The following is a 13,909-nucleotide window of genomic DNA, read 5'->3' as shown; positions in this document are numbered from 1 at the left end:
GTCGTAGTTCCAAACCTACACGGAAGCGGTCTGTGGACATGTGGTCATTTGTCTTTGAACCAGGAGAGCAAAGATGTCCGGCAGCATCCCAGACGACTAAGCAGCCCTGTTTAGGTCAGCACTGCGCACCCTAGTAAGGGAAGGGACTCGAAAAGGTGTCCTAAAAATTGCATCTCCTATAAACTAACTGGCTGGCAAGCCATGGTTGGCAGTTAACCCTTAATGCGGTCGACACCATGAGCATAAACAAACCAAACTCACTTTAGGTACATGGAACGTATACACACTCATGGACAAAGAAGATGCACACAGGCCTCATAGAAGAACAACCCTCATAGCCAGATAACTGGGCCGATACAAGATTGACATTGCCGCTCTTAGTGAGACAAGCCTAGCTGATGTAGGATCTGTCTGTGAACCAAGGGTGGCTACACCTATTTTTTAAAGGGGAAAACAGAAGATTAACAAAGAATCCACGGAGTCGGTTTTGCCATTCGTACTGCACTTTTGAGTCAATTTCCCAGTGGTTCCTATGTATGATAACGAACACTTAATGCAACTCCGCGTCCCCCTCTAAGTCACGGTATATCACCATCATCAGTTATTATGCCCCCCCCCCCCCACGTTGACCAGCAGCGAAGAAGACAAGGAGGCCTTCTATGAAGGTCTCGATGCCCTCGTAAATGCTACCCCAGCTTGCGACAAACTCGTTGTACTTTGCAATTTTAACGCCTGAGTGGGCCATGACCAAGAAAGCTGGAATATAGTATTGGGACAGCATGGAATCAGAAAAATTAACACGAATGGACAGCGTCTACGTTCGATGTATGCAGAGAATAATCTGACTATCTCGAACACACTCTTTTGTCAGAAGAGCAAGTATAAAATGACTTGGATGCATCCCAGATCCAAACGATGGTATCTGATCGACCATATCATCGTCCGTAACAGATATCCGCGATGTACGGATAACAAGAGTCTTGAGGGGAGCCGAGTGCTGGACGGACCACCGATTAGTCAGGGCTATCCTTGATCTCAACATTGTCACGCTACAGCGCAAAAAGGCGAAGCTTACCCGAATCAAGTTCAACACTGCAAGGCTGAACCATCCGCAGGTGAGAGGGCGATATCAAGCTCACATTGAAAACCTACTGACTGCGCACGGATCTCTGACTGGTGACCCAGCCTAAAACTGGAACCAGCTCAATGACATGTTGAGTAAGTCTGTGAAGGTCATCCTAGGACCCAAATGAAAAGTCAACCAAGACTGTTCTGACGAAAATAACGAAGTGATGAGCATCCTCCTTGAACAAAAGCGAGAGGCCTATATAGAATGGCAGACCTACGTTGACTCATTCTCAAAACATGATCGCTTCAAACACCCGCAGAGCAAAGCCCAGACAGAACTTCGCATTATGCAAAATAGCTGATGAAACCGCAAAGCAGATGAGGTCCAGCATTACGCAGACACCAACAACTCGAAAGAGTTTTTCAGGTCCCTGAAAGATGTCTATGGACCGTCGAAAGCCTGTAGCACCACGCTAATCTCTTTCGATTGAACCACTCTGCTCAAGGGCAAAGAGGGTATCACCGAAAGGTGGAAGGAACACTTCTACAACCTAATGAACATGGCCTCCACCGTAGACTCTGCAGCAGAGTTAGACGCAATTGTCCCGAAGTCAGCTATCTCGGACCTGGACTTGCCCCCTACCACGGAAGAAATCGAGCGAGCCATCAAAATGATCAGGTCTGGCAAGGCGTGGATGGAATTCCCGTTGAACACTGCAATGCAGCTGGCCCTAAGGTACTTGAGGCACTGAGCATTATCCTTAAACATCATTTGGGAAGAGGAGTCCATGCCACAGGAGTTCAAAGACGCAATGATTGTTACCTTATGCAAAAACAAAGGGCACAAAGCTTACTGCGGCAACTATCGAGGCATATCACTCCTATCGATTGCAGGCAAGATTATGGCGCGTGTCCTTCTCAACAGTCTAGTCAGTAATGTCTCGGAAGCCATACTGCATGAGGCCCAATGTGGCTTCAGACCAGATCAGAGCACACTCGACATGATCTTCACAGTGAGACAAATACAGGAAAAGTGCATTGAACAAACATGAACTTCTACGGTGTTTTCATAGACCTCACAAAGGTCCTTGATACGGCCAATATTGATGCACTATGGGCCATCTTATCATCTTAGCACGATTCGGTTGCCCTAGGAAGTTCATTTAGAAGATTCGACTTTTCCACGACGGCATGACGGGACTCGTTCTCTACAACGGTGATGTCTCCAAACCATTCAACATTTCTAACGGCGTGAAGCAGGGCTGCGGTCTGGTCCCAGTATTATTCAACCTATTCTTTACATGTGTCCTGAGCCATGCTTCACGTGATCTCCAGAAAGGTGTGTACATAACGAACATACTGGATAGCTCTCTCTTCGACCTTCGCCGACTTAATGCCCAGTCAAAAATAATGGAGAAACTTATTCTTGAAGCACTTTTTGCAGATGACTGTGCTCTCATGGCACACACGGAAGCAGATCTCCAGATCATCGCTACTCGCTTTGCAGAAGCCCCGAGACTCTTCGGACTCGCCGTCAGTCTACACAAGACAGATGTACTTTACGAACCTGTCTCAGGCAACATAGCTCATCCCACCCCCGACTGTGTCTATCGAATACAACCAACTGAAAGCTGTCGATCACTTCAAATATATTCGAAGAGTCATATCTTCCGATGGATCACTAGACAAAGAGATAACGGCACGCAGCAGCAGCGCCAGTCAATCATTAGGACGTATATCCGCTCTCGCGTGTTGAGTCACAGGAATATCAAACTGTCCACCAAGATAAAGGTATATAAAGCAGTTGTGCTAACAAGTCTTTTATATGGATGTGAGACCTGGACAACATACGAGAAGCACATCAAGCAACTTGAGCGCTTCCACACGAGAGAACTGCGTTGGATTATGGGTGTCCGATGGCAAGACAGACTGACGAACTTAGAAGTGCTGGATAGATCAGCTTAACCAGTATCGAAGCGATGGTCATGAAAGCCCAACACCGGTCGACGGGTCATATCGCCCGTATGGAGGAGACTCCAGTGCCACGTCATAGTTTGTTTGGAGCTCTATCTAGTAGACACAGAAAAATTGGTCGCCCGAAGAAAAGATTCAAAGACTCTATGAAGGACAGTCTGAGATGCTGCTCGATATCTGTGACAAACCTCGAGTCCTGCGCCAAGGATAGACCTGGTTGGCGTGCAGCTGTTAGTAATTGGTGCAAAACCTTCGAGGATGCCCGCAGAAAGAAAGTCGCCGACGTCAGGGAACGCAGGAAGGCCTCAAGGTCAAGAACCAACCTATGCCTCTAGTGAACACACTGCTCCAGGACATGCGCGTCTCGTATCGAACTCGTCAGCCACATGGGGACCCATCAGCGAAGAGCAGTCCAGGATTGACTTCAACGAGCCCGATGGTCAACCAGCACAATATATATATATATATATATACACACACACACATATATATATATATATATATATATATATATATATATATATATATATATATATATATATATATATATATATATATATAATTACAGGCAATACTACTGTGTCAAGGTATGTCATTTTAAAGTTTGTTTATTTCACTTAAATATTAAAGAGATGGAGATTTTTTTTTTTGCTTTAGAAATGTGAATATAATTCCAGATACAGTATATGTACTTTCATCTCTTTGCGGATATAAATATTGTGTTTTTATAAATGACGGTATGGAGACAGGAATTAGATATACTTCGTATACTTCCTAATACTGCAACCGTGGTTCCTTCCAGCAAATAGGTTGATATTGCACACCAGCAATATAAACTACGTACATTAGCTTTAGCAGCTTCGACGTGAACCAGACGTTGGTATCACTGATATGATCTTATTATACCTTTTTTGGCACACAATGCATGCCATTCTGTCTGGGATCAACTGTTTTAGACAATGTTCATTCTCGCCGATTATAATTTCAACAGGTGTGACTATCGACGGGTCACAAGGTCACACAGCTACTTCGCTGAGTATGATTCTCGTTAAAACTTTGAGAACATGCTAACAAGTATGACGTCAACAGATCTATATATCATATATTAGTACCTTGGGTTGCACTTTAGATATTTAAACGTTTATGAAAATGTTTCTTTTACGTCTAAGTGATATAAAAAAGAAAATTGATAAACATTTGACCTAAATGTTAACCACAATTACTATTAACGTACCACTGTGTGAATTTGTTGTTGTTGTTGTTTTGGGGATTAACCTCATTTCACAGAGCTAAAGTAAGGGAGGAAATTTGATTAAAATCAAAACTCCACTGCCTTACTTAAAGATCTGACAGCGACCGCTTAGGAGTCATATTCTGATGACCTATGTTATTACCATAACCGCTAAAGATTATCAGCCAATCAGATGAAGTCTTACATATTCGCGTTTTGGAGTCCCATCATTATGAACGAAGAGCATCAATGTGCGCCGAACGATTTCATTAACTTTAAGATGTATGAAATCTACATTTCTTGTCTTATTCAAAGGTTACCAGAAGATGACTCCTATGCCGTCGAGGTCACATCTTCACGAAGGATAGTGGAGATCTAATTTTAATCAGATTGGGTGGAAGAAGTACCCGGGAAAACCCCGGTAAAAACCACCGACCCAAGGGAAGCTTCTGGCAACATTCTCACATATCCAAACTGGCCAAGCCAGAGACTCGAACCCACATGTTGATAGATGAGATGGCAGTGGTCGGTAAAAGCGAGCCCTTTAGACCACTTGGCGACCTGTGACCCCATTTTATAGGGTAAGCGAGAATCAAGTAACAATAAAGATCCAATACTAAACATTTATCTTTGAAACAAAGTATTTACGTGCCAAGCAATTAAAGAGAGATGCAAATGAATTACATTATCTTCTGAATTTCACCTGAGTTAACATCCTTCGGTTTCTAAAGAATATTATCACTATTTCTTTAATTATTTTTAGCATTCTCAACTTGTGTGGTCAGTATTCTATTCAAGACACACTGTTAACTTATACGTTGAAAAGAAGGCTTCATTATACTGTTCTTCCTGTATAAGTTGGATGATTTATTTTAGTGGGAGATGCTCCATAATTTGATATATGAATGATCTATCTGAATTACCTTTCACAGAAAATTGCTACTTACTTTTTTTTTTTGAGGTGCGGAATGAACACAAATAACCCATGTTGTGTATTGTTGTAGTTATGTAAACGGCTTTTGAACTTTAAATCAAATAATAATCCTCCATTATCATTCTTTACGGATGCATTTTTAAGAATGTATCTTTTAAATTTATAGTTTTAGGCCATACTATTCAAAAAATTATGACAAAATATATTATGAGAATAAACAGAGTTAGAATGTATAAAGAAACAGAAATTAAGAGTTCAAAGGAACTAAATACTTGTCGTTTGCTTGACCACACATACTCAACTGAATAGGTATAATTATTGACCAGAGTTGAATCAATAATCATTCTTTAACATTAAAGTACAATAATTTTACAGTTGAATTTAAGCATTTTCTCTAATGGCTTAAATGAATTACAAAGTAATTTATTCAATGTTATTTACAGTCATATAGGCGATACACTCTTTGATAAAATATCCCCCCCGTATCACGAATAAGAGTATCAGTTATTTTATTACATGCTTTCAGAGCTGGTATGTCCCGTCAACAAGCCTATCAGTCAGCTTATATTCCATCTGCAATGGGACGAAAAATGAATTAGCCTATGACCATGTCCATCTTCATACAGGGTACGTAGTTGTCCTTATTGCCAGTTTTGTGGATACGTTGGTTATCTTAATTACGTATAATTTTTCTTTGCTTTTTCTATACTTTGATCTAATTTCATGTTTTGGAATATTGTTGTTGTTGTTGTTGTCGCATGAGTCATGATCCTTCAAAAAGTGATTGAAATTTCCTGCAAAGATTTTGACTACATGGTCATAATTATTATGAAGAATGAAACATACCATTACTAACATGCATATATGTATCAAAACAACAAGAAAACAATTTCGGACGCAAAGTTGAATCAAAATAATATTTATAGTAATTGTAATGCAAATGATGGATATTGATTTAAGGCCTAGATAGCACAATGTAAACACACTAGCTGTATGCCTTGGCAGTTTTGGGTTCAAACTCGGTCTCATATTTTAAAATGTACAGCGTTTGTGCTCACCCATTCAAGGACTTTTATTTCATCCATGGTGTCTGGTTCAAGGTTTCCAAAAGTAACAAGCTATGCGTCGATCTGAGAAGGTTTTGAAAATATTGGTACGATTTGCGGAAAATAAATCCATTTCTGCATATAAAAAAAAATTATGATATAAAAAAGAAATAGACCATTTTCAATTCCATATGCATGAGCTCATGGTCATATTGGAGAGATGGAAATCCTACAGGAACTTGCGAGGTCTCACTGAAATACCTGCCGATCTAGACCTGTTAGACATTGAAGTTGCTAAGCAAATGCAGGTTTAGGAAGAAAGAAGAGCGTGAATATTTCCCCGAGGACAGAATTAAAATTTGAATAGAAATAAAGTTTTATCTGATTTAATTACATAACACTGTACACTGTCTCAGACTATCTTGTCTAGAAAAAACAACAAAAAACGAATAGCACAGTAGCATATATCCACTGTACAAATGTTAAACGAAAACATAAAAAACCATGTCAAATCCATGAGTAATAATGCTTACGAGTTTGTAATAACAGTACAGAGTCGACCAAAATCAATATATTTCATAGTTTTCGAAGAAATTTTTGCATTTAAGACCTATCCATGCATTTTAGGGTTTTGTCTTTCGCAGTCTTAAAATATGTGGTCGTCATTCATAGTAAACATGTGATTGTCATGTGACGATCATGTGATCGTCAGTTCATAGCTAGCTTCCTCCAGATACGTCAGAAGTATATTCATTCGGTTTTGAAAGTTGTCCATGGTGTGCTAAAATATGACACATAACACAACTAGCCAGACTGGAAAATGATCAATACGCCTTAGAACGATAGCTTGTAACAATGGCACCTCATCTAATCACTCTGTCGTTTCACGGATTTAGGTTTACATTTGAACAACACTGAACCACTCTGTGAAAACATTACGAAAATATCTGGCAAAAACACTTTCAATACAGTGTAAGCTATTTTAAGGAAATTCTTAAATACGTTAAATGTTATTCTTTTTCATCTCGCATAAATTATATTCGTCTATATTGCCCAACAGATAATGAGACAGCAGGGATGGCATCTGTGTTCGGTTCATTTAATCAGTGAGCACAATACACACCTTTACAACCTCTTGTATCGCAGCACATAAACATTACACTAGTTAGTGAATTAAATTCTCTTCTATATCGCCCAAATTATTCTCTTTTCCTTATTAAAGGCAAACAGGTACTTCGACATCAGGCATGGCGTATCTGCGAGGTTCGTGTATTCCATCCCAGCGTTGTGCAGTGAGCTCAATACGGTCCTTTACATTCTATTATATTTCAGCCCATGAACTTGGACACACGTAAGCAATTGCATATGCATTTAAGTAGCTATATGGGACAATACAAACTACAACAGAAATTTGACGTTACGCTTGGGGTCAGTATAGGGTTTATTGGAAATTTAAATTTATGCTTGGGGTCAATAAATGGTCTCATGGGAAATTAACGTCAAATTTGAGATGATATAGAGTCCTATGGAAATTTTACGTTACGCATGGGAAGGTATAGACTCTAAAGGGTTTTTTACGTTACGCTTTGGACGGCATATAATCTAAAAGGAACTAACACTACGTTCGAGTTATTTTAATATTACGTTAGGGACGCTAATGGGAATTTCACAGTTTGTTTGGACCACTCTAAACTCCAATAGAAATTTAGTATTGCCTTTCGGAAGGTTCATCACTGTTTGCTTTTCTAATTTGAAGGGTGACACTTGAGGACCCTCTAGAAATGAAAACATTCATGAGATGATGATTTTCGATGACAAAAATCAGTTCAAAGTTGCTGCACGTTGCTGGCGATATATGATGAAAAACTAACACACTGACAAATTTCATTTTAGTGACGTCATTCCCATAGCGTCAAGTTTGAAAACTATCTCTCAATTTGCTTGATTTGTTTACTGTGTAAAACCGGCTTGGTGTATAATTTTAAAAGTTCTACTGAGTGCGGCCACCACCATCACCAATTAAAATAGAATAAAGGAACAGGAAAACAAGAGCAAAGAAATAATACCAAGAAGAGGAAACGATTAGCAAACCGCCAAGCCGTGAACAAAGGAACTGAACAGAACAAAGGAACTATCAAACAAAGGAACGATATTAACACGTAACAGAAAACAAAGGAGAGACTTCTAGCGGAGGAGCAGACTGGGTTAGGACAAAAACAAAAGATAAGTCATCATTCAATGCTATACGCAATTTAAGTAGAAGAATGCAAACTAGGTCCAAACAAATGGCTCTATTCAATCCAAACACGCAAACACACAAACCACCAAACAACCCTATCAATAAATCAGTAAAAATATTGGATGTATCACAACTCCAAACAGCACCAATAAAGCATGTAAAACAAGCAAGATTAACGCAAGTAGTACCAACCACAGCAAACTCGAATTCAACCAACATCACACTGGGACCCCAAATTCTGGTCTCAAACACAGACCAAACAAACCACAAACCAGCAGACATAATTAACACACCCCCTCCCCACCAACAGAAACTACTAGAAATACAAAACTACACTCCAGGGAACAATATAAATACAATGCCAATACTATCGCCAGTCCTCTTCAAGGAAGCGGAAAAAACAAACACAAATGAAGATATAGACACCACTATTCCAAACCTAACAAATGAATATGACAGTAACCTACATACCTTAAACTCCCCACAATTAGACCACATAACCATAACCAACACCCCAAAATTCACCAAAAATGAAATAACCAATTCTAGAAGCATGCAAACAAACCAACAACAGGAAATCAAGCAAACAACAATAAATCAAAACATTAGGAAAGAAACTAGACACTCAAACCAAACTCTTGGACCATCTGGGATAATAACAGCAAGGGAACCACCAACCTATGGGAACAAATCCAATGAATTGGACATTACAAAACGACCCAGCAGCATCACTAATATGGCAACCCAAAGACCCCAAACAACCCAAAACACATACCTAGGTAATGGCAAGGGCCCGCTAAAACCGCAAAACAACCCAAAAAAACCCACAAGTAAGGTTAACTCAAAACAGGAAATAAAACAACAACATAACCCCCAAAACAAAATGTACAGTTATCATTCCATCGAACACACCATATACATAAGCAGCAGGTGCAACAGAAGTACTGGTCTAAGTACCAATTGTATTATGACAGCACTGGCCAAAATTCACACTGGACAATTCAAACTGATAAGACCAAGGCGAAACTACCTCATTGTCCAATGCAGCACAATTCAACAGGTGGAAAAATTCATCCAAATTGAAACTATAGGCCCAATAAAGATCAAAGTAGAGAGACACCATAGCACTCAGAGCAAACCACGAGTCACTTCGAACTCCAAACACAGTGAAACTACAACTAATCTGGCTGAACCCACTAAAACCACTATCTTTAATAAAGTAATAGCACTAAACGGATACAACAAGGACATAAGCAATGAACTCCTACTTCATAAACTCACAGCAAATGGAACACAGACCACCAAAGTATATCGTCTTAAAAATCACAAGGGACAAGGAACAAACAAAGCAGTTATAGAGGCTACCGAGCCAATACCCTCAATAATAAAACTAGGACAGTCAGGAGTGTACCATAAGATGGAAAACTACATAAATAGGCCAAGATTTTGCACCAAATGCCTGCACTGGGGACACTATGCCCTCAGATGTAGATTCAAACCAAGATGTAAGTACTGCGGAGGTCAACACAATGGAGAATGCCACACAATTAAACAAAAATGTGCTAACTGGAAAGAAAACCATTATCCTAGATCGGCAGAATGCAGATTTGCAATAAAAGAGAAACAAATAGTGGACTTAATTAACGAAAAACACCTCACCTACCATTCTGCCAAAAACATTATTTGTAAAAACAACCCCAACACACCAAAATCTACCTCTGAAACAATCAATGAGCACCAAAACTCTCCACGCAGAATCAGAAGGGAAAACATTGCACCACAAAACATACCCTTGAATCAGGAAACAAAAGAACCAAAAACTACAACCCACATTGTAATAAACCACGACCAGCCTGATAACACTCCAGATACAAACAAAACTGTCACCCCAAACATCCCCAAATCTAACACACACCCCAACACAGAATTAATACAGGAAGTAATGAACCTAACAACACGAACCATAATACAAGATCTCAGTAGCTTAATCAGAACCCTCAAAACCATTTTCACCATACTAGCTGATTGGACCACAAGACTAACAGATAAAGACACCGTCAAAAATGAATAGTACAAAAAAATAATAAAATCAGCATCTGGCAATGGAACTGCAGAGGAATCTTTAAAAACCTATTAGAACTGCAGAACAAACTGAATAATACGGCCATAAAACCAGACGTAATCTGCCTACAGGAAACCCTCATAACACAAGAACACAAACGCCTGCCCAAACTACAAGGCTATACCCAGGGAATCTTTAAAAACAGACCCATGGGACAGAAACGGGGTGGACTAGCAATTTTTTTAATAGATACACTAATCTACTATGAAGTAATAGAAGTACCCCCTAACCTAAACATCAATAATAGCATCGAAACAATGTCAGTAATGATAAATATAGGAACCACAAACATTGAAATAATAAATGCATACGACACAGGGGTTACCTTCTGCCTTACCAACCTAATCTCACTAAAGGCAATTACTAATAACAACAACAACAATCTAATGATCTGTGGCGACTTCAACGCACACAGTGAATTATGGGGAGGTAAAAAGAAAGATCAAAGAGGAAAAATGGTTGAAAAATGGATAACTGGGAACAATCTGGTCATCTTAAATGACTGGTCGAACACTAGATTAAACCCTGAGGATGGCACTCTCTCAGCCATAGACCTAACCATCACTACCCCAAAATTGGCTCAAATCACAAATTGGTGGGTGGATCAGGAAGATACGTTAGGAAGTGACCATTTTCCCATCACAATCAATATTCAAACAAAAACTCAACACATTCCTAACGAAACCCCACCTAAATGGAGGTACCAACAGGTAGACTGGGACCAACTCCAGTTATTACTAGCTAGAGTAAATCCAGATAACTTAGAAAGCCCAAGTATTGACATGTATTATGATAAGATAACATACACAATTATAGAAGCAGCTAACCGATGCATCCCAAAGACAACTAATATCCAAAATAAAAACCCTGTACCATGGTGGACTAAACAGTGCACTATAGCACATAAAGACAAAAATGGGCCTTAAATAAATATAAACGCACCACACATTCTATCTACTTACAGCAATATAAAGATAAAGAAAAAGTACTAAAACAAACTATAAAAACTGCTAAAATTAATCTATGGCAAACCTTTTGCTCTAAACTGAGTCTAAAATCAAACTCAAAACAAATATGGGACAAGATAAAAGCCATAAAAAGGAAAGCAACTACCTCAGCCCCAAAAATTAAAAATGCCGTGACAAATAAAGATAAGGCAGTTCTCCTAGCGAAGCATTTTTCGAACATGAGTAGCAACAATAATCACACCAAAAACTTTCAAGAACACAAAAAACTAATGGAGGGAACCCAACCTCAAATGTTTCAAGACCAAGGACCAAAAGAATCTCACCTAAATAGCGACATCACAGTACATGAATGGGAGATAACCCTACGATCCAAAAACGAAACATCCCTTGGTAAGGATCAGTTAGGTTACACTATCTACAAAAAACTACCTATCAATATAACAATCAAACTCTTTAATAGGATATGGGATAAAGGCCAACTACCCAACAAATGGAAACAGGCCATAGTAATACCAATCCCCAGGCTAGGTAAAGATCCCAACAACATAAATTCGTACCGACCCATCTCCCTTACAAACAATATTTGCAAAATAATGGAGACAATAATCGCAAATAGGTTAAAACGCCACCTAGAAACCAATAACCTACTCTCCATAAATCAATGTGGCTTTCGGAACAAACGGTCCACCACTGACCAACTTCTCAGATTGGAAACAGACATCAAACTCGCTTTTAACGCACATACGAAAACCGATCGCAACCTCATAGCGGTTTTTTTAGACATAGAAAAAGCGTTCGACCTAGTATGGACCAATGGACTAATGGCCAAATTAAACCAATTTGGAATAACTGGACGCTTGTTCAACTGGATTGGCGATTTCCTCACAGGCCGGAAAATTACCACAAGAATAGGCAACACCCATTCGGAAGAATTTTCACTTGAAAATGGAACACCGCAAGGCAGTGTAATAAGTCCCTTACTATTTAACCTAATGGTAAACGACCTTGACCTCACTGTAGCCTCCACAAAAATAAACTTGTCACAATTTGCAGATGATAATGGCATATGGAGGAATGGAAATCCTGCCAATAACACAGTAGTTAAAGAAATCCAGCAGAGCCTAGACAACATAGGGAGATGGGCGGACAAATGGGGTTTCAAAATATCTCATGGAAAAACTGTGGCAATCATATTCACCCCCAAACGAAATAACAACCTAGTCTATCCAAACTTCTATATACAAAATCAATTAATCAAATACATAACAGTAGTAAAATTCCTAGGAATGTTCTTTGACAACCACCTCACATGGAAACAGCACATTGAACAACTCACCCAGAATTGTAACAAACATCTCAATTTACTCAGGAACATCACAGGGACTGACTGGGGATCCAACCAGGAAACCCTCCTCAAGATATATAAAACCCTAATTAGATTAAAACTGGATTACGGTTGCCAAGCATATAACTCGGCTAAGCAGCCTGTACTACAAAAACTTGACACTATCCAGAGAAAAGCCTTGCTATTATACACAGGAACACTCCCCTCAACATCATTAGAAGAACTACAAACACTAACAGGAGAACTACCCTTAAAATTACGTAGGCAAGAACTGCTCCTCCGATACTCCATTCGATTAGATACCCACCCAGACAACCATCCCACCAAAATAGCTATAATAAGTGTAAAGTTGTCTTCAAACCCAAAATCATACCTATCACACCAAGTGGCAAGGTAATCCTTGAACTAAGAGAAAAGATACCTCTACTAAAAAAACAGGTAACAAACAATACAGACCAGAACAAATCACCATGGTTACAAAAACCACCAAGGATTAACATTGAAGCTACCAAATTAGGCAATAAAGAAGGACAAGAAAACTTACTAAAATCTGTACTGGTAAACGAAATCAAACAAAAATACCCGGACTATGTTAAAATATATACCGATGGATTAAAAACAAACAACCCACCAAGAACAGCAGCAGCAATAGTCATCCCTGAATTCAATATACAAACGGGATCCAGATTACCTGACTATTGCTCCATTTACACCACTGAATTCTGGGCTATACTTGAATCACTATAATGGATCAAAGACAACCAGATACCTAAAGCAGTCATTATAAGCGATTCCCTAAGCGTTATCAAGTCGATCCAAAATCGCAATACACACTCTAGGGAACAATTCCTCGACAGAGCATGCCGATTAATCGACGATATCACCACAGCACATGAATTAGTCGAGCTCATGTGGATACCGTCGCACATTGGAATCTCTGGCAACGAAACAGCAGACAAAGTTGCACAAACCAAACTAGGAG

General features: G+C 39.3%; 1 protein-coding gene across 1 annotated transcript in view; it reads left to right on the top strand.

The window, feature by feature from the left end:
- The window catches only part of LOC149799160 (A disintegrin and metalloproteinase with thrombospondin motifs 4-like), a 126,948-nt gene that overhangs the window by 36,151 nt on the left and 76,888 nt on the right, over window positions 1-13,909 (top strand). The window contains exons 9-10 of the mRNA XM_089958320.1: window positions 5,734-5,834; window positions 7,476-7,604. Coding sequence (XP_089814446.1) covers window positions 5,734-5,834; window positions 7,476-7,604 — 230 coding nt within the window. The remainder of the gene's footprint in view (window positions 1-5,733; window positions 5,835-7,475; window positions 7,605-13,909) is intronic.

Source organism: Sinohyriopsis cumingii, chromosome 5 (assembly GCF_028554795.1).
Source record: "Sinohyriopsis cumingii isolate HCF-2022 chromosome 5, ASM2855479v2, whole genome shotgun sequence".
Classification (NCBI taxonomy): Eukaryota; Metazoa; Mollusca; class Bivalvia; order Unionida; family Unionidae; genus Sinohyriopsis; species Sinohyriopsis cumingii.
This window is presented reverse-complemented; position numbering and strand designations above follow the sequence as displayed.